Source organism: Octodon degus, unplaced genomic scaffold, assembly GCF_000260255.1.
Source record: "Octodon degus isolate 3935 unplaced genomic scaffold, OctDeg1.0 scaffold00037, whole genome shotgun sequence".
NCBI classification, from domain to species: domain Eukaryota; kingdom Metazoa; phylum Chordata; class Mammalia; order Rodentia; family Octodontidae; genus Octodon; species Octodon degus.
This window is the reverse complement of record NW_004524613.1, coordinates 8,743,384-8,762,301: the sequence shown is the minus strand read 5'-3', so window position 1 is coordinate 8,762,301 and position 18,918 is coordinate 8,743,384. Positions and strand designations below refer to the sequence as shown.

At 53.6% G+C, this 18,918-nt stretch overlaps 1 protein-coding gene across 1 annotated transcript in view; it reads left to right on the top strand.

Moving 5' to 3' along the window:
• Positions 1-15,639, top strand: part of Tgm2 (transglutaminase 2) — a 33,060-nt gene extending 17,421 nt beyond the window's left edge. Inside the window, exons 7-13 of the mRNA XM_023714753.1 lie at positions 2,635-2,770; positions 3,287-3,390; positions 5,211-5,453; positions 7,348-7,629; positions 11,406-11,566; positions 12,533-12,669; positions 13,851-15,639. Of these exons, the coding sequence (XP_023570521.1) occupies positions 2,635-2,770; positions 3,287-3,390; positions 5,211-5,453; positions 7,348-7,629; positions 11,406-11,566; positions 12,533-12,669; positions 13,851-14,001 (1,214 nt within the window). The 3' untranslated portion in view covers positions 14,002-15,639. The remainder of the gene's footprint in view (positions 1-2,634; positions 2,771-3,286; positions 3,391-5,210; positions 5,454-7,347; positions 7,630-11,405; positions 11,567-12,532; positions 12,670-13,850) is intronic.
• Positions 15,640-18,918: the final 3,279 nt, after the last annotated feature.

Genomic DNA, 18,918 nt, shown 5'->3' with positions numbered 1-18,918 from the left:
CTGAGTCCTGGTTCCATCTTATGTAGCACTGGATAATAATATAGCGACCCATGACTTCCAAGCACAATTTGTGCCCGAGGCCTTGAGGTAACTTGGGTTGTCCCCTGAAGGTTCAGGCTCCTCTATACAGTCTTCAGAGTCTCTCTCCTGGGCACAGGCAGATCTCAGTGTCTATATAGAGACCTTGGCCCAGGATTTCTTGGTGAATTCCATGCAGGAAGGGATGTTGTAATGTTCCTTCCAGATTCTTTAAGGGTTCAGTCTGTGTCTGAGGCCATCTGGATGCACAAGTGGCCAGCAATTAGGTCATAACTCAAGACTGGTTATAAGTTAAAACTAAAATTTTGGTCTTAACGCAAGTTGTTTGTATGTCAGGCCAGTCATAATTTGAGGGCCCACTGTAGTATCTTTATGCTGGGATACCTGTGAGGAGCTCAAAATGATTTCAGGTACAGGATAGCAAATACATACAGAGTGTTGCTGTTTAATACTGTTGTTCTTATTAATGGGATCAGGAACTCTAACTGGCTGGGATGGGGGGGAGGGGTCTCAGCTTTTCTGACTCTAAAACCAGTGCTCAACCCAAAGAAGGGTTCCAGGAGGCCCCCAGCAGGTGCTCCACTCCTGCAGGCAGGTGGGATCTGATGGCCAGGGCCCCCTATCCTCTCCTTCCTCTACTCCTTTCCGTCCTGGCTGTCCTGTCCCAGTGGCTGTTGATGTCCGCTTTCCAGTGCAAACTCCTGCCCAGACCCTGCTGCAAGGCCTGAAACATGTCTTTCTAGAGAAACTCACAGTCAGGCTGGCCTCTACCGCAGGCTCGCCTGCAGATGGTTCGCCCCCTGGGCTACGACACCTATGGGTTTGGCAGTGGGTCTGGCCAACAGCTGCCCTGTGTTGCATCCAGGGCCCTGCGGTCCCCTTCCAGGCATGAGTGTGACAGAACCAGGGTTGGCCAAGCCCATGGCCCTGGGACTGTCCTGAGCGGGATGGGTCCCAGCTGTTTCTAACCTTGCATGGACCCTGAGAAGAGAGGGGGTGTTTCCGTACCTCAGTCTCTTCATCTGTGAAATGGAGACAATAGGAAATGACCTGGTTCCTAGTAACCTCTTAGGGCTGGAAGATGTCACCTAGCACTGTTTCTGACTCAGGTGAGACTCAATTTGGGGGAACCTAGGTGAAGCCGGGGTTCCAGTATTTTTAGCTTGTTCCCTGGGCATTTGCTCCACCCCCATGAGTCAGCCAGGACCCACTGGCCTGATGTCTGCCTTGACAAGCACATGACATACTTAGCTGTCCCCAAATGCCTCTTCGGTGCTGCCCTGGGCACCAGGCAGATGAGACTCTGCCCACACCCACAGCTTTTCTGTGAGTCATCACAACATCCTGACAAGCTACTATTCTTAGCTTCTTTTACCAAAGGGAAATGGGTTCAGAGAGGGGAAATGACTGGCCCGAGGTCACACAGCTAGAGAACCGTACAGGCACCTGTGCACCCCGTGTGCCTGGCCTTGTGGCAAGGAGGCCTCGCAGGACACAGGAGGAGTGCAGGTGCCTTGGCAGCAGAGAGGGCTGTCGCATGTTGGAACCATAGCCTCGGCTAAGGGCAGCAGCAAGCCTGGCCCTTGTCCGCTGCCCCAGCACAGGAGCCTGGCAAGAGGGAGAAGCTCACAGCCGCTCCTCTCTCTCCCCCTCACCCACAAGTCTCCTGGTCAGAATCCAGAGCCATCTGGAAAGCGCTGGCCCTGGCTGATGGCAGGCACAGGGTGAAGGCCACATCCCTGCTCCTCTCCCTCTGAACTTCCACGGAAACTGAAAGTAGAGCCCAAGTCCTGTGGGGGCCTGGGGATCCTTTACTGGGGCTCTCACCTTTTACTTACTTTTTCCCACTCCAAGAAAACGTCCTGTTTATAGTAAACAGAAAGCGCACATAACGGGAAGGGGGAAGAGGCTCAGCACCCGAGGAGCCTCCTCCCAGCCCCCTTGTGCTTTGCCTGGCAGGGCTGAGCTCAGTCTTGAGATGCCAGCAAGATCCTGTATTTTCACCTACTGTTGCAACACCACCCCTTGTCCCAGTAAACAGTTTTGGCATGAATGAGGTCCTCCCAGGACCTTGACCTGCACTGTGACCCTCTAGGGTCACTTACTTTCTCATCTATTGGAATGATAAGGACTCCCAGCCGTGCAGGCAAGGCAGGGACAGGGCAGCTAGACAGGGCAGCATGGCCTTCCAGGTGGAGGGAGCAGGCTAGGCCAATGCCCCCGAGCTAGCAGCAGCATGGAGGGCAGTGTGGCTGGGCCAAAGTGTGCAAGGAGTGACCTGGGGCCAGGCCCTTCAGGGTCAAGAGCACAGCCAGGGGTCTGGTCCTGGCCTCCCGGTCCCTGAGAAGCCATTGACGATTTATCAGAAGAGTGCTGAGGTCATGTTGCATCCTAGAGTGGTGAGAGTGGACATGGTGGGATGTAGTGTAACCTCCAAGGTGGAAGCCACTGTCCAGGCAAAAGGGCTGCACCTGCCCATACAGCATGGCCAGTGGGTACACTGCTCCCTGGGTGCAGGTTGGGCTACAGAGGCCTGGGGCAGGCACTGGTCTGCAGGGCCTCAGCTGGTGTGCTGACCTCTCCCTCCTCCCCCAGTGCTGCGGTGCCTTGGTGTTCCTACCCGAGTTGTGACCAACTATAACTCAGCCCATGACCAGAACAGCAACCTGCTCATCGAGTACTTCCGCAACGAATTCGGGGAGATCGAGGGGAACAAGAGCGAGATGATCTGGTGAGGTGGGGCCTAGGAGCAATCTGGGCTACAGAGGTCCCTGGGGAGAGGACAGCTGGGAAAGCTGCATGAAGGAGGTCACACTTGCATGAGACAGTGGAGCAGTGTTTGGGCAGGGACTGGGCCAGAGGCCTTCGCAAAGGCCTAGGGGAGGAAAACTCACAGCAGCCCTGGACTGACACTGAGAGAATCAGACCGGGAGGGGCCCTGGGCAGGTTTCCAAGGATGCTGGGCTGTCACCTATGGCTTCATTGCTGGCTACTGTGGACAGCAGGAAGTAGGGACCAGGCCTATGGGCAGGCAAAAAAGGGGGCCAAGGGGGTCCAGGCTGGGAGCCACTGTAAGAGGCGGGAGGTGGGTGAGAATTCTCTGCTCTGGAGGAGAAGGCCCTAGTGCTGGGTGGTGCTGTGCCTGGGCCAACTTCAGATGAGGTGAACACACCTCTTGGGGCACTAGGTGGGCCACCTGAGGGGTCACAGTGAAAGTTGTCCATGTTCTGCCTGGTTTTCCTGATAGGAACTTCCACTGCTGGGTGGAGTCGTGGATGACCAGGCCGGACCTGGAGCCTGGGTACGAGGGGTGGCAGGCCCTGGACCCCACACCCCAGGAGAAGAGCGAAGGTGGGTGGGCATGGCCCTGTCACCTGGAGAGGGGCTGGAGCTGGGGAGTCTCAGGGATTCACCAGGGAGTGGGTGAACAGATTCCAAGCCAAAGACCATGGGCCAGACTGTGTGTATATGCATGTGTGTGCGTCTGTGTTCACACACGTGTGTTCACCTACAGTTTCATAGTGTACTGTTTTTATACTTTGAAAAGTAATGCACACTCAGTGTGGGAAATGGAAAATATGAAGAAGCATAAAGGAAAAAATTCAATGACTTCTCCATCTTCCCCCTAAAATCAGACTCATTTTAATTTCTTTTTTTAAATGTATTTAGTACAGGGTCTATAGGGTCTCACTACATGGATTGAACGCATAGTGATTCTCCCGTTTTTCAGCCTCCCAAGTGCTGGGATTATAGGCGTGCACCACCACACCCAGGCTCAGTCGCTGTCTCAGTGCGCTCCTGGGGTGGACTCATTTTAATTTCCACACAGATTCCAGAAATTTCAGCTTAGATATCAGAATGTGTGTTTAGACAGAACAAGGGCAAAATCTGCTAAAGTACATGGAGGCTTTCTCTTTATATTTTTAAATATATAGAAAAAAATGCGTAAAATTCTCCAAAGAAAACCAAAGTTAATAACTTTCAACAAAAGTTTTAAAAAGTCTGTGCATGGTAGCACATACCTATAATCGCAGCACTTTGGGAGGCTGGGGCAGAATGATCACAAATTCAGGCCCAATCTGTGTAACTTAGTGACTGGCAGAATTTTTTTTTAAGTTTCTTTGTAAGAGTAGGAGATACAGCTCAGGGTGAAGGTCCTGAGTTCAGTCCCCGGTACTGACTGAAAAAGTAATCTAAAAAGTTCAGGTATGATACACAATACATGCTTGCCTTTTTATAAAAGAAGCTCCAGGTAGGGTTCTAAGTTCCAGCAGGGGTGGAGATGAGCCTGTGTGACATGGCCTGCAGAAATGCCTGTGACTTGTATGGGCACAGGTTGTAAGTGCTCCTAGGCCGCAGCCTGTGTTGCCTGCTTTTGTAACTGAAAGGCAGGGCTGTGTCAGAGTGTAGTGGGTTAAAAGTATCGCTTTTTCCCCATCCAAGTTCATAGACCCCCAAATCCTGCAGGTAGCAGTACCCTGTGGGTCCCTGCATGAGGGTCAGCAGTGGGCCTTTTCTCTGCCCCACCCACGCCTGACTGCATGGTCAGCATTTCCCCTTCAGATGGTTTTCTCTGACTTGAATTCCACTTCCTGTCACTGCATCCCATCTCGAGGATGCGCTGGACTACATTTGCCAAGCCTCTAGTCTCCACCATGGCGCTGGGGCAGTGTGAGGCTGTCACAAACCACTCTTCGGTAAACATCCGGCTTGGGGCTCCCTGCAGCCAAGCTGGGTGGGGCACTGACTTCAGCCCCCTCACAACAGCTGCCTGCTCCTGGACTCTGAGGTTTCTGTAGGGTGCCTTGGGACAGGCTTCTATTTTATTTATCCCGTATTTGCAGTGCATGGAGAGTGTGCTCAAAACTTTCCATCTGTAGCTTGAGTTCTGAAGAAAGTCCAGGCATTAACCCTAAGGGAAACTACAGCTCAGAGAAGTGACTATCTGCCCTGAAGCCACACAGCTTGTAGGGGTCTGAACTAAGACTGAACCCCAAATGTCCTGGCCTCTAGTTTCCTCTTCTGACCCCAGGTACCCTCTGGGATTGGAGTCCCCAAGGCAGAGGGCTGCCTGGGCTTCAGGTTTTCTGCCTTGTGTGGTTGAATCACGCATTTGTTGATGCCACTGTTCCCACAGCCCTGACCCTCCGCTCCCTCCTACCCCCAAACAGGGACGTACTGCTGTGGCCCAGTCCCGGTTCGTGCCATCAAGGAGGGTGACCTGAGCACCAAGTATGACGCCCCTTTCGTGTTTGCGGAGGTCAACGCTGACGTGGTGGACTGGATCCGGCAGGAGGATGGGTCCATGCACAAGTCTGTCAACCATTCCCTGGTCGTGGGGCAGAAGATCAGCACTAAGAGCGTGGGCCGAGATGAGCGGGAGGACATTACGTACACCTACAAGTACCCAGAGGGTAGGCGCCGCGCAGGGCTTTGCATGTGCACGTGTATATGTGTGTGTGTGCGAGCACAAGTGCTCATGGGGGAGAGAGATCCGGCCACCAATGCATGCCAGTGACCTTCCTGTGACATCCTGTTTTACGAAACTGCTCAGAAACAAGTGTAAAGATGTTGGGGACAGTAATAGAGGATGATTCGTTTTGGAAACGCTTTCTGTCGCAATTCACAGGAGGACTCTATCTGTTGTTTGAAGCCTCACTTATCTGCTTGGCTGGACTCTTAATAAAACTGAAGGGACAGCTGATACGCAGCAGGGCCAGGCATCCCACAGCGCTGTTGCTAATGTCGCAGTTGCATCGGTTTCCAGCATTTTTGGCACCAGGGACTGGGGTCATGGAAGATGGTTTACCCAAAGACTGGAGGAAAGGTGTTTTCAGGATCATTCAAAGGACAGCGCAGGACCAGTGAGATAGCTCAGCCGACTAAGGCAAGCACAGGGAACCGGGTTCGATCCCTGGCACCACATGTTGCGCTGGTCCAGTTCCTGGGTGCACTGAGCTGGCAGACCGGACGTGGTGGTGCACACCTGTAATCCCAGTGCTGGGGAGGCTGAAAACAGGAGTATTATGATGAGTTAGAGCTGTGTAGTGAGACTGTGTACCAAATACATAAAAGGACAGTGCAATCGAGGTCCTGGAATGCAGTTTGCAGTAGGGTCCCCACTTCCGTGAGCTCCCATGAGAACTAGTACTGCGGCTGACCTGACAGGAGCAGGAGCTCTGGGGGAACCCCGCTGCGGGGGCAGATGGAGCTTCACTTCCCACCTGCCGTGCACCCCGGCAGGCCACAGACCCAGTATGGAGTTGGGGCTCCCTGCCTGTTTTTTTTTTTTTAACATATTGACAAGGGGGGCAGGACCCACAACTCTAGATGGACAATTCTGCACTTTTTTAAATTGCAATGTGCTTGAAAGTCCTGAGAGGTCACAGGGGAGACTTTCCTGGAAATTGGCAGTGTTTATTTTCACAGCACTTGACACACAGCTGGGGAAGTGAGCACAGAGGAGGAAGGGGAAGAGTGAAGTTGTGGAGAAATGGGCCAAGGGAAACTGCACACTGACCAGATAGGTTCAGTCTGACACAGGGTGAGGCTCCCCTCGGCTCCTCATACTCAAATCAGCAGGAGAAAGGAACTCGTAAAAATTGGACGGAGCACATCCACCAGCCTGCTTACTATGACAGGGATTTCTTAAGTGTCCCCTGTGAGCCAGGCCTGCCTGCGCTCACAGGGACCTAAGAAATTCTACTCCCTGCCCTGGCCTGACCCTCACTGGCTTTGCACAGCTGACCGAGGGCTTCACTGGAAAGGATGATCAGAAGAGGCTGTCCCTGGCCTTTGAGGTGTAGAGCTCATGGTTTGATAGAAAAATAGACATGGTCCTAACACCACTGGTGCAGGGGATGTAAGGCACATAGGAAAGGCCGACAGAGTATAAAGGAGGAAGCAGCCATTTCCACTGGAAAGCTGGACAGGTAGAGAAGCGGGGAGGGATTTCAAGTAGAAATAATCCCTGTGCGAACAGTTGTAGGGGAGAACATTTGCACTGTAGTCATGTCCAGGGTGCACCAAGAATGAAAGACACTAGGTTGGATGTAATGGCAAAGGAAACAATCATGGAGCAGCTCATGGGATAAGCATGTAGACATAAAATAACTTGGGGAAGGAGCCAGCAGAGAAACTTGGAAGAGGAGTCAGTTGGAGCTGGGTTTTGAGGGTTGAGTAGATGTTCACTTATGGAAAATAAATAAGATCCACTTTTCTCCTCCTGGTACAAACATGTAGAGGAAGGACTCCTTGATTGCTGCTGTATTCTAGCTGTGATTGTGGCTCTTGTCCCTGTCCTTGCAGGGTCTGAAGAGGAGAGGGAAGCTTTCACGAGGGCCAACCACCTGAATAAACTGGAGAAGGAGGAGGCTAAGGAGGAAACAGGGGTGGACATGCGCATCCGTGTGGGCCAGAGCATGAATATGGGCAGTGACTTCGACGTCTTCGCCTACATTACCAACGGCACTGCGGAGAGCCGTGAATGCCGCCTCCTACTCTGTGCACGCACTGTCAGCTACAATGGGGTCCTGGGGCCCGAGTGCGGCACCAAGGACCTGCCAGACCTGACCCTGGATCCCTTTTCAGGTAAGTCTGCCTGTGCCGGGCATCAGCTGGCCCCGAGTTAGGTGGCGCCCCGAGTACCCAGCGTGGCTCACCATGTTCCAGGCATTCATGGGGCTCTTCATTGGCCCAGGCCACACGCTGAGTGCTTCCTAAGTCTCCACCTATTTCTTCTAACGAGAATGAGGGAAAAGATGTGCGAAAGATAAAGTAGCTGTACTGGGGTCACGTAGAAAGTGACAGGACTGTGCCTACAACCCTAACTGTATTCTTTTATGTCTTTGTTTGCATTTATCTTCTGGGGACCCCTGCCGACTCTCCCAGATACTCCACCCCCTTCCCTTGGCCAATTCCTCTGCTTGGCTTCCGGCTCCCCCACCTCAGGTGCTTCCCTCTGCCCCCTAACACTCCTGGCTTCAGAGAAAGGAGCATCTAGCTGGGCACTACCCATAGAACTTCTGGCCAGGGTGGAGGGCTCCACCGCTGTGCTGTCCAGGGTGGCAGCCCCCAGTGCCAGGCGGCTGCTGAGCTCCTAGAACAGGCCTCCTGTAACTGCAGAGCGGAAGCAGGAGGTATTGCAGGTTAGGTAGCCCCTTGGCCAGAAGCTGCGGTATTGGACAGAGCAGGCCAGGAGCACAAGGAGAGGATACGTGGTCTCTGAGGCAGAGGAGAGCCCCTCTCCTGGGGAACAGTGGCGTCAGACCATCCAGTCGAGCCCCATCCTGAGCAGTGTCCTTGTCACACAGGCTCCCTGGCCCAGGTCTGCACAGTTGTCCCCTTGAGCGCCTAGGCTCTCTGGCATTATCACTGTGTCTGGTTGTCCTCCTGAAGTTATTTTTGGCCCTGCAGTCACATGGGGAGGTGGCACAGAGCCCGGCCTAAGCCCAGTGCCTGCTGACACTCCCAGCGGCCCCATCTCATTTTCTCCAGCTGAGAGGCCGAAGCCATAAGCAGGAGAAGAGCAGAGGGTCTTGGAGCTGGGAGCTGCTCTGAGAGTTGCCATGTAAGGCCCTGGCCATCCTCTAAGGGGCAGTGTGACTAAGTGGAGTGTCATCCCTGTCACTGGGCAAAGGGCCACCTCTCCGCAACTCAGTGTCCCAAGCAGACTTGTGGGGAGTGTGCCCTGACAGAGTAGGTTGTGTCTGCAGCAGGTCCCCAGTATGACACAGTCAGGGACAGGGGCAGGGTGGGTGTGCTCCATGTGCATGGCCTCTACCACCCTGCGTCATCCTCCCCACCGCCTGTCACCCAGTACTCCTCTGTTCTCCCTCTGCCCAAAGCCTGGCTCCCTAAGAAGGCAGCCCATGTTGGGGCCATGCCCAGCAGTGTGGAGAGCAGTATCTCTTCTATCCTGGGTCCCACTTTCTGGTGGCCCTATGCTTGGGCCCAGCCAGCCCTTGCCTCTGCAGGGGCTGTGGCACTGTGCTTCTGTTCAAGGGTGTATCTAAAGCCAGCAGACTTGTGACTTATTCCCCGGCTGCCTTCTAATGCCCAGCACAAGCAAGAGAACCTGCCTTTGAGCCTCTGTTATATCATCTCTGAATGGGGCCACAACCCACGGCCCCTGCTAGCCCTGTGAGGCCTCAGGGAGCAGATGTGGCCATGGGAGACATCTGGAGGGTGTGAGACTTGCAGATATGGTGGGGCCCTTGCTCCTCTCTGAGCAGAAGTTCAGGGAGGCAGAGAAACCAAGGACCTTCCCTGTTGCCTGCTGGGCCGCACACTGGTGTGTGCTCTGGGCTCAACGACTTCTGATCTCCACCACTTTGATGACATGAAAAAGACCCAGTGGTCTCTGCATCCAGAGCCCAAGAGCCAGGACTGTCAGGGATGTGCTCGGCAGAGGACCTCTCTACCTGGGGACCCCTGAAGGACACAGGCTGCGGGGAGAGGGGCAAAGGGCTGTGTGTTGCTCTCTAGCTGGAGGTGGAGCCAGTCCAGCATGCCTTGTCCAGTTCTCCAGAGCCAAGGTCAATCTGACCAGCCCCCTTTCACCCTCCACACTTTGGCTGTATTGCTTGATGTTCTTTGATGATAAGATCGGGGATTTCCACAGGCTAATGGACGGGAAGCCAGGCCCAGGACAGGGAACAGGATCTACTCATCCCCCAGCCCTGCCTGTGTTCCACAGTTTCTCTCTCTTCTCCTTCCTGCCTCCGCCTTCCTTCTCTTTCCTCCCTTACCCCTTCAGGTGGGTCACTGGGACAGCAGCCAGTATGGCCTCAGGGATCACCCCTGGCCCACTTCTAGAACAAGAAATATTGTCTGATTAATAATTGAGACTGGCCACAGATGTGCCACCCCCCCCAACCCCAGCATATGGCCCAAGGCCAAGGCTGTGATCACCTGCCTGTGAATGGCCTCTCCTCAAGGTCCAGCCCTGGCCTGGCATCTACCTCCTGGAAAAGCCCATGGTGAGGCCACATCCTCCAGGATCCTGAAGTACAATGTTTCCCTTCTTTCCTGTGTGGCTGCTCAGAGTTTCCACTCCTCTCCACCACGTCCTGAACTTAGTCAGGTTCACTCCCCTTTCTTTTTGGCTCAGAAGTCTACTTTTCTCCCCCGCATCACGTCATTCGATCAGAGGCAGAGCATATCCACCCGGAATGAAGATTGGAAGCCAGGATGGCACTTTCCAGAGTAGGCTGCGGTCCCCAGCTTTCAGGCAGGCCTGGACCTCAAGTCCCATGTGACTGTCCTTGTGGTCCCAGTCCCGTCCCCAGAGGACGTGGTGAGAAGTCTCAGCAAGTGCTGATTGGCTTCTGGCATCCCTAACCCTTACTCAGCTCGCATTCATTGAGTTATTCAGGGCTCAGACTTAGCGCCCCAGCAGCTAACATTGTCTGGCCAGAATGGAGTAAGCACAACTTTTCTTACTTGTAATTATTTTTTTACTAAGGATCCGCTATTTATGATGAGACTCGTTGACTGTAAATAAATGATGAAAATGTTCACCCAGGGGGAAACAAAGTTAAAAACTACAAAGCAAATCGATTTAAAGAAAACGAACACACATATGAGATGGACATAGAAGCATGACAAATTGTATCTGGCTAGGGTTTCTAAGTAGTTGGCCTGGTATGGGAAGGTGGGGACAGGAGGCAGAGAGGCCATGTGAGTCTGCAGTCATAGTGCTGGCTCCTGCCACAGGGAGAAGGTGGTGGGGCCCCAGGAAGCCCAGTGAGCACCCCCATTTGGCATGGAGACCCAGGAGCAAAAGGGACCTGTCCAGGATGTCTGAGGAGTGGAACCAGCAGAGCTGGCCACACCTTCTTGCATTGCTTCCTGCCTCCTGAGCTCAGACCAGGAGTTCTGAAGCCTCTGTTCTTGCAAGAAACTACTGCTAAAACTGACTTGCTTTGCCAGGGGCAGATCAGTCCTGCTGGCTTCTAACTCACCTCTCATCCCTTTGTGGCTTTGTTCTGAAATGACCTCTGGTCACAGGTCCACCCAGCAAGAGCTGGATGTCCTCCAGAGCAGAACAAACAAAGGAACAACAGAGAGGGGAGGTCACCTTCCCAGGATCACACAGCCGACAGGCCTGGAGGGCAGCTCCGATCAGAGCACTTCCCAGCAGGCTTGGGAGCACCTCAGTGCCCAGGTGGTCCTGAGCGGTGGGATCAGAGCCCAGGGCAATGGGTGCTAGAGCAAGGCCCTTACCTGCCTCCTGCCTCCTGGCCCTGGAGACCCTAGAGCCAAAGTAGGCAGGAGAGGCCTGGGACCTGCGTTGCCTGCATAGCATGTGTGACCATAGGCAGGGGTGCATCCAGCCCTCTCAACACCTCCCTCTCCTTCCACAGAGCAGAGCATTCCCCTGAACATCCTCTATGAAAAGTACCGTGACTGCCTGACCGAGTCCAACCTCATCAAGGTGCGGGGCCTCCTCATTGAGCCAGCAGCCAACAGCTACGTGCTGGCTGAGAGGGACCTCTACCTGGAGAATCCAGAAATCAAGATCCGGGTAAGGACAGCCCCACCCTGCATGCAACTCAAAGCCTTTGGGCCTTGGGTGGGGGTGTTCCCAAATCCTAGGCTCAGCCAGGAAAAGCATCAAGAAGCCAAAAGAATTTAGGGCTTTTAGCCCCTTGGAATGAATCCTAGATTCCCACGTGATGGTGAAGTCATAGAATTTAGCGATCTTAGAAGCATGAATCCTTAGCTGCTGAGCTCCAAGCCTGGACCCCCAGCCCCGTGATGGTGCTGGTGAGGCAGGGAGGGATGGGCGAGTAGAGGCACAGGATCTGGAGTTAGACCACTGGGTATGTGCCTGGGGGACCATGAGCATGTTTCCTCCCCTCTCTGCCTCAGTTTATGCATCTGTACTACAGCATTCATGTGGGCAGGTAGGGGGTTTTAAGGACTGAAAGGGCATGCACAGGAAGCACTTGGAACCACACGCTGCATGTCAGAAGGACGCAGTAAGAGCTGACTGTGCTCAGCCACATCACCAGCATCACAGCCACTGCTGGTAGGTGCCCCAAGCCCAGAACCCCTAGAGCAGCACCTAAATGCTAAACAGCAGAGGGAGAGGCAGTGAGCGCAGCAGGAACTTGTGCATCTCAGCTCATTTCTCCAGTAAGAATCCTGCATCAGCCCAGGCTCAGAGAGGGCCGAACTTCACATGGTGGAGAAAGTGGAGGCCAGCGTGACTCTAAAGCCTGTGATTTGTGTATGCCAACCCCTAGAACAAGGCCAGCATCTTGTACCTGCATTTTGGAAGCCTCAGTATAGTTCCATGGAGGAGCAGGTATGCTCTTGTGCTTTCCAGATGAGGAAGCTGAGGCATAGGGGCAGGGAGTGATAGTGGCAGAGATGAGTGTGCCATTGTTTAGCAAACCCTGAGCCAAAGAGTACCAGGCACAGAGGTGGACCACACTTGACCCACACACTCACCCTGCCCCTTCCCCTGCCCCACACCTTCTCCCAGGTCCTGGGGGAGCCCAAGGTGAACCGCAAGCTGGTGGCCGAGGTGTCCCTGAAGAATCCGCTCCCCGTGGAGCTGCTGGGTTGTATCTTCGTTGTGGAGGGTGCTGGCCTGACCAAGGAGCAGAAGTCCATAGAGGTGTAAGTGCTGGTTGCCCCATTGCAGGCAAGAGGAATGAGAGGGAAGGTGATCAGAAGAGGCAGGGCTGCTCCAGGGGTGAACCCTGGCCTGGAACCCTCATCTCACGTCCCGCATGGAGCCTGCTTCCACTCTCCAGCAACCCAGGCCTCCTGCCAGCCACGAGTTAGCTGCACTCTGTGCACCAGTTTGCACATACCTGGGAGTGACACACTCTGTCACCTAATGCCCACCTGCAAACACATGAGTCTTCACACACTCAGGTGTCCACGCTCCGAGTGGCCACACCTAAACATGCACACACATGGATGTGTGATGTGTCAACAGGTATCCACATGCGTACACACATATGGCCAAACATTTTATCAATTTATTTATTTTATTGCAATACCAGAGGTTCAATCCAAGAAGTACTGAGCTCCATCCCCAGTCATTTTTTGTTTTGAGACAGGGTCTTGCTAAGTTGCCCAGGCTTGAATTTTCAGGCCTTCTTCCCCAGACTCCCACAAGCTGAAGGTGAACTTCGAGCTGGACAAGCTGAAGGTAGTGAAGGACAATCAGAACTCATTCTCTTCCCACCCAATCCTTCCTCCCAGGCCTCCCGTGCCAGCCTCCCAAGTAGCTGTATGTATGTGCTGCCCTGCTGGGCAGGCACATGCTTCATATTTTATTTTATTCTTATTTAGGTACTAGGGATGGAACTCAGGACCTTGCGCTTGCCAGGCAGGTGCTTATGTAGCTGAGCTGTCTCCTGGGCCCATGTGCTTCATATTTTAAAAATTTTTACTGCAGTATATGTAAAGGACACAAATCATGTACATGTAGCTCAAAGTGTTATCACCCACATGGCCACCTGAACTACCATTGCTCTGTGCATAACCCTGAATATGTTCCTTCACACTCTTTTCCTCAGTTTATGCATCTCTGAGATGCATAAACTGGTAGGTAGGGGTGTTTTAAAGACTAACAAGGCACCCACAAGAAGCACCAGAACCACACACAGCATGTCAGAGAGATGCAATAACAGCTGACAGTGCCTAGCAGACTTGCCATCCTGGGTGACAGTCCAGGCCCATTCATTTTTGCTGTCAGTAGCTCCATATGTGTGAGGCCTTGGTAACAAGTCCTTTTGGGTGCTCAGTGGTCACATGTCCCCCATCTCTCCCTCCCCCTCTCTCTGCAGCCCAGACTCTGTGGAAGCAGGCGAGCTAGTGAAGGTGCGGGTAGACCTGCTGCCGACGGAACTAGGCCTCCACAAGCTGGTGGTGAACTTCGAGTGCGACAAGCTGAAGGCAGTGAAGGGCTATCGGAACGTCATCATAGGCCCAGCTTAAAGGAGCCCTGTACCCACCTCAGCCTGCTGGAAGCCCCCAACCAGACCTGGTCTTTATCCCAAGCTAATGGGCAGAATGGGCTGCTTAGGGCAGGGATGGGCTGCATGGGGGCCCTGTGGCACAGAATGTGCTTCCCGCTCATCTTGTCCCACTGAATCGAGTCCCCCACCCTGTGCCAACATGGAATACTCTGTGGCAACATGGTGCCAATTCCGACCTAGGCTGACTGGAGCTGGGGTGGGAGAAGGGATAGTTTCTCTCCCTGCCCAGCCCCAGGCCCTCCTGGAGAGCCACTGGCTACCCAGCTGTTCAGTCTGCTCCATAGCCCCGTGGAGCAGGCCAGCACAGGACAGTGTGCACACTGGCTGGGCCAAGGAGCTCAGCTGCCCAGCGATGTCCTGTACCTCTTGCCTATGGCGCTCAGGCCCCGGCAGCCTTTTTAAGTGCCAAAGCCAGAAGGGGATGGGGAACATCCTGGCAGACATGCCTGCCTGCCTGGTCCAGCTCCCCACCTGCCTATTGTTGGAGCCCTGGCCCAGCAGCCTTCTCCCCACATCTCCACTGGGAAGCGCCTCTGCACCAGGTATCTCCTGTGCTTGCAGTGCTGGAATGTATAGGGCTCCTGGCTGGTTCGCTACCATGAGGGCTGCATCCTGGTGAGGAAGCTGAGGCTCGGAGCGGCCACTGCCCTCTCCACACTGGACTACTGGGGGTGCGTGGCACGTGCACAGCTAGAGTTAGGAAGGCCTGGGTCAGAGACACAGCCTCCTGGCTCAAGGCCAGCACTGCATTTATGACAGCAGCTCTGACCTGAGAATGACCGAGAGGCCATTGGGGGACTGACTGCAAAGGGCCCAGTGGGGGCCAGGAGGTAGGGAAGGAGCTGGTGGGCTTTGGGGGAACTGGGGATCAGAACCCTCCCTGGGTTTGAACTCCAAGTCTTGTCAGATTCTGCCTTTCCTTTTCTGGGCCTCAGTTTCCTCATTAATCCACTGGGTGACTGAAGTGGCACATCTCCAGTGTGCTCTTGCCCCTAAGCCTCTGTGCCTTACATGGCCGGTTTTGTGAATAACCCCTGGGCCCAGGCCGTTTCCAAGAGGGAAGCCTGATCACCAGCCATCCTGCTCCCCACCTGCACCCAGGCCCCTCCCTGCAGATCCGGGTGCTAGGGGAGGAGAACCAGTGCCTGCCCACACAATGTCTAGCCATCACAGGCGCCTCAGCTGCCTGCCTGGTCACTAACCAACAAAGCCAGTGCCCTCATACCCCTCCTGCCCAGCCAGCGCCCTGGCACAGTCCGGCCCCGAGGAAGTGTGGGGAACACGTAGGTTATCATCTCTGAGTCTACCCTTGCATGCTCTCTGTATGACCAGGCCTCCCTCAGGCTGGACAGGATGGGGCAGTCTCTACTGGGGGTGCAGGCACAGCCTCTGGGGCTCCTGAGATCCCAGAGGGGCTTGGGGAAAAATCACATCAGTGCCTTTAAAACTCTCTGCTTTGCACATAGAGAACCACAAGATGAGCTGACCTGGGGGATTTATATAAATACTGCGCTGTTTCTCTGTAGATTTATATATACATTTTCAGGTTTCCAGCAGGCAGTAGTTGTACTTTTGAAGCACAAGGAGCAAACACTGAAATAAAAGAGTTTATTTTTCACATGTAAACAAGCTCTGGTCTTGTGCTTTGTGAGCTTTCTCTTGGGCGGGGGAACACACCTCCCTGCCTTAAACTTCACTGGCATTCAAGCCTCTATAGAGTGCAGCTTCATCTCTAGCCCCTTCCAGCTCCAAAATATGTTGGGCCACAGTGAGCTTCTTGTGCCCCCTGGACACCTGTGCCCTCTTAGCCTCTGTACAGCAGTCCCCTGAGCCTGGAGTGCCCTTCCTCCTACAGGGCCTGCCCTTGCGAGGAGCCCCGCTCTCTGGGAACTCACCTTCCTGTGCTCAGGGAGGGGCCTTGTTAGGGTTAGCCTGGACAACATAAACTTTCCTTCTCTCTAAAAACAAAATGAAAAAAAAAAAAATTTAATAGCCATGTTAAAAAGAAAAAAAAATTAGTTTTAATAATATTTTATTTTATTTTATTTTATTTTATTTTATTTTATTTATTTATTTTTTTTTGTCTTTTTGAGACAGGGTCTTACTCTGCAGTTTGGGCTGGCCTTGAGCTCATTTTGTAGCCCAGTCTGGTCTTGAACTCACAGCAGTCCTCCTCCTCCTGCTTCAGCTTTCCGAGGACTGGGATTACATGTGTGCCCCACCTAGCTCAGCCTTGTTCTTGTAATCAACATAAAAATTGCCAGCGGGATATTTCCCTTTCTTGTTTTCATACTGAGTCTTTGAGGCCCAGTGTGTAATCTACACGGATGCTCATCTCATCGGGATTGGCTCTGTTTCTAGGCTCGATGACCCCGGTGGCTGGGGGCACTCCCATTGGGCAGCGTACGGCCTGACGGTGATCCATGAATACAGAGACTTGGGCTTCATTCATTCCCACCAATGAGGTGGATGAATGTCATCAGATGTGAAGATGTTCAGGAAGAGTCATTCGAAGGAAGTGACAGATACAGATAAAATAAGAACTCTGCCTCTGCCCCACTTTTGCCAGGTGCCAGGCCCTTCTGTCCCCTGAGCACTGCACACTGGCGTGGCCTGAGTGGCTGGAGCTTTGGGTCAATTAACGGGTGGCTGGAAAAATGAAAGCAGCCAGGTATTTCGGGCAGAGTTCATAAGGGAAACAGACTCCTGAGCTGTCGGGAAGGGCGGAAGTGGGGGGGGGGGAGAACTGTGTGACCCATAAACCTGTGTGAAGTCCACAGCTGGCAGCTACCACCCGACCCTGGTGGTGCCACCACAGTGGCCCTGGTGCCAGCACAGCAGCTGGCAAGGCCACAGCCACACTGTCAGCTGCAGCAGAGCCAAAAGCAGGTTGGCCTCTCCCAACTCATCCTGCTCCGCGCTGGCATATCCGCCCCAGAATTCAGCTGCAAAAGGGCTCTGGAAAATGTCACTTTCCGCTTCCAGCTCCCTGGACAACAAGGTGGGCAGGCCAGAGCAGGCGGGGAGCCTTGGTGCTTCCCGCCATTCCTCTTGCTAGAACTTCCCTATTCTCTTCTCCACTCAAGGGGCCACTCAGCCTTCAAAACCTTCTAAGGAGGCTTCCTCTATGAAGCCCTCCTGGATGGCAGCAAAATGGTTCGCCCCCTGGTTCCACTCAGCAGATCTCAGCCCGTTACAGTGCTTGGCAGCCTGGGCTGGGAACAGCTGTTTGTGTGTCTGCCTCATGTTCTGAAGCCCCGAGGGCAGGGGCAGGGGCAGGGCACAGCCCAGCAAGGAGGCCATGGAGGGAACTTGACTGTTGATTTCAGCTCCCACCCATCTGCCTCCTGGGAGAAAGAAGGGGCATGGCCGCCCAGCTGGCCTGATCAAGTCTCTGCCAACCCAGCCCCCAGCCTGCCTTGTTTGCATGTAAAAACAAACCCTGGTATTTCAAGGCCCACTCCTTGTGATTCAAAAGCACATCCGATGCTCGGTTAGAACCCCAAAGCTTTGACAAAATCAAACAGCTCTGTGTTTACACAGAACGTACTGTGTTGCTCATTTTATGTTTCTTGCCAGGGCAGACAGTTCTTGATGCATCCGTGACGCCCACAAATCCTTTGTGTGTTGCCCCCTTACTTGACAGATAAGGAAAACTGAGACACAGAAAGGTGAAGCGATTTGCCCAAGGTCACAGAGCTCCTAGGGTAGGGAGCGGAGCCCCTCCATTCCTCCTGCACTGCCCTCTCCTGCCAGGTCCACTGTGCATGGAGCAGAAGCCTGTGCAGCCTGGCAGCCCTCATGGGGTGGGGCATGGTGGGGTCCACCCTCTGCCCCCCAAAGGCATTTGTCTTCTCCAGTTGCTCGTGTTTACCCAGGATGCCTGCCAGCTCACCCCTCAGCCCCATGCCAAGCCCAGAATAACAACGTTGATGGAGTCCGGGAAGGAGGTGCTAAGGACAGAGGGTTGAGCCTGGCCGTCTAGGAGCGGCCAGGACTGGGGCCGGGCTTTCTCCGCAGGCCTCCCTCTTCTCAGCAGGCCTGGGCAGATGGGCAGAGACACTTACTGAGAGTCCCTGAGGCTGTGTGTTTTGTTTCAAGAGGGCAAAGAAACATCCCTTGAACAAAAAAGTGGCGACAGGTGTCAAAGATTCAGCCTCCACAACAGAAAGCACTGGACCCAGAAACACCAACCTTATGGCCCAAGGTGGGCAAATGGGGTAGACACAAAGGCTGGAGCACTCACAACTCCATCCCCAGGACATTCACGGATGGGCAGCAGTGACCCATGCTACCCAAAGTTGGGATCCTGTGTCCCCTGGGAAATTAAGACGGAGATGCAAAGCAGCTCACCCAGAGTCCCCAGCACACTGAGGGCAGAGCCAGAAGTAGGATCCAGGGAACCATCCTGGGGCATTTGTGGAAGGGCCTGATGCATGCAGGGGACAGCTTGCTTGCCAGACCCAGGAGCCAGGAAGTAGTATCTCTGTTCATTTTCCATTAGCACACCAAGGTCTGGAAAAGACAGGGTCTGAAGGAAGGGTCATGAACATGGAGTTGACTCACAATCCAACAAGTCTGCTTTTGGATTTATACTCAAGAGGAACGAGAGCAAATCCACCCAGAAATCTGTTTGTGAATGTTCACAGCTCACCATTTATAGCTGATGAACAGTGCAAACATGCTAATGACCATCAGTTAATTAATGGATAAATAAAATAGCCACACAATGGAATATTACTCAGTAATGACAAGGAATGAAGTCCCAATACATGCCACGTGATACTTGAAAATGTAAGTGAAAGAAGCCAAAAGCAAAGGTCATGTGTTTGATTTCAATTATAAGAGATGTCTTGAATATGCAAATCTAGAGAGA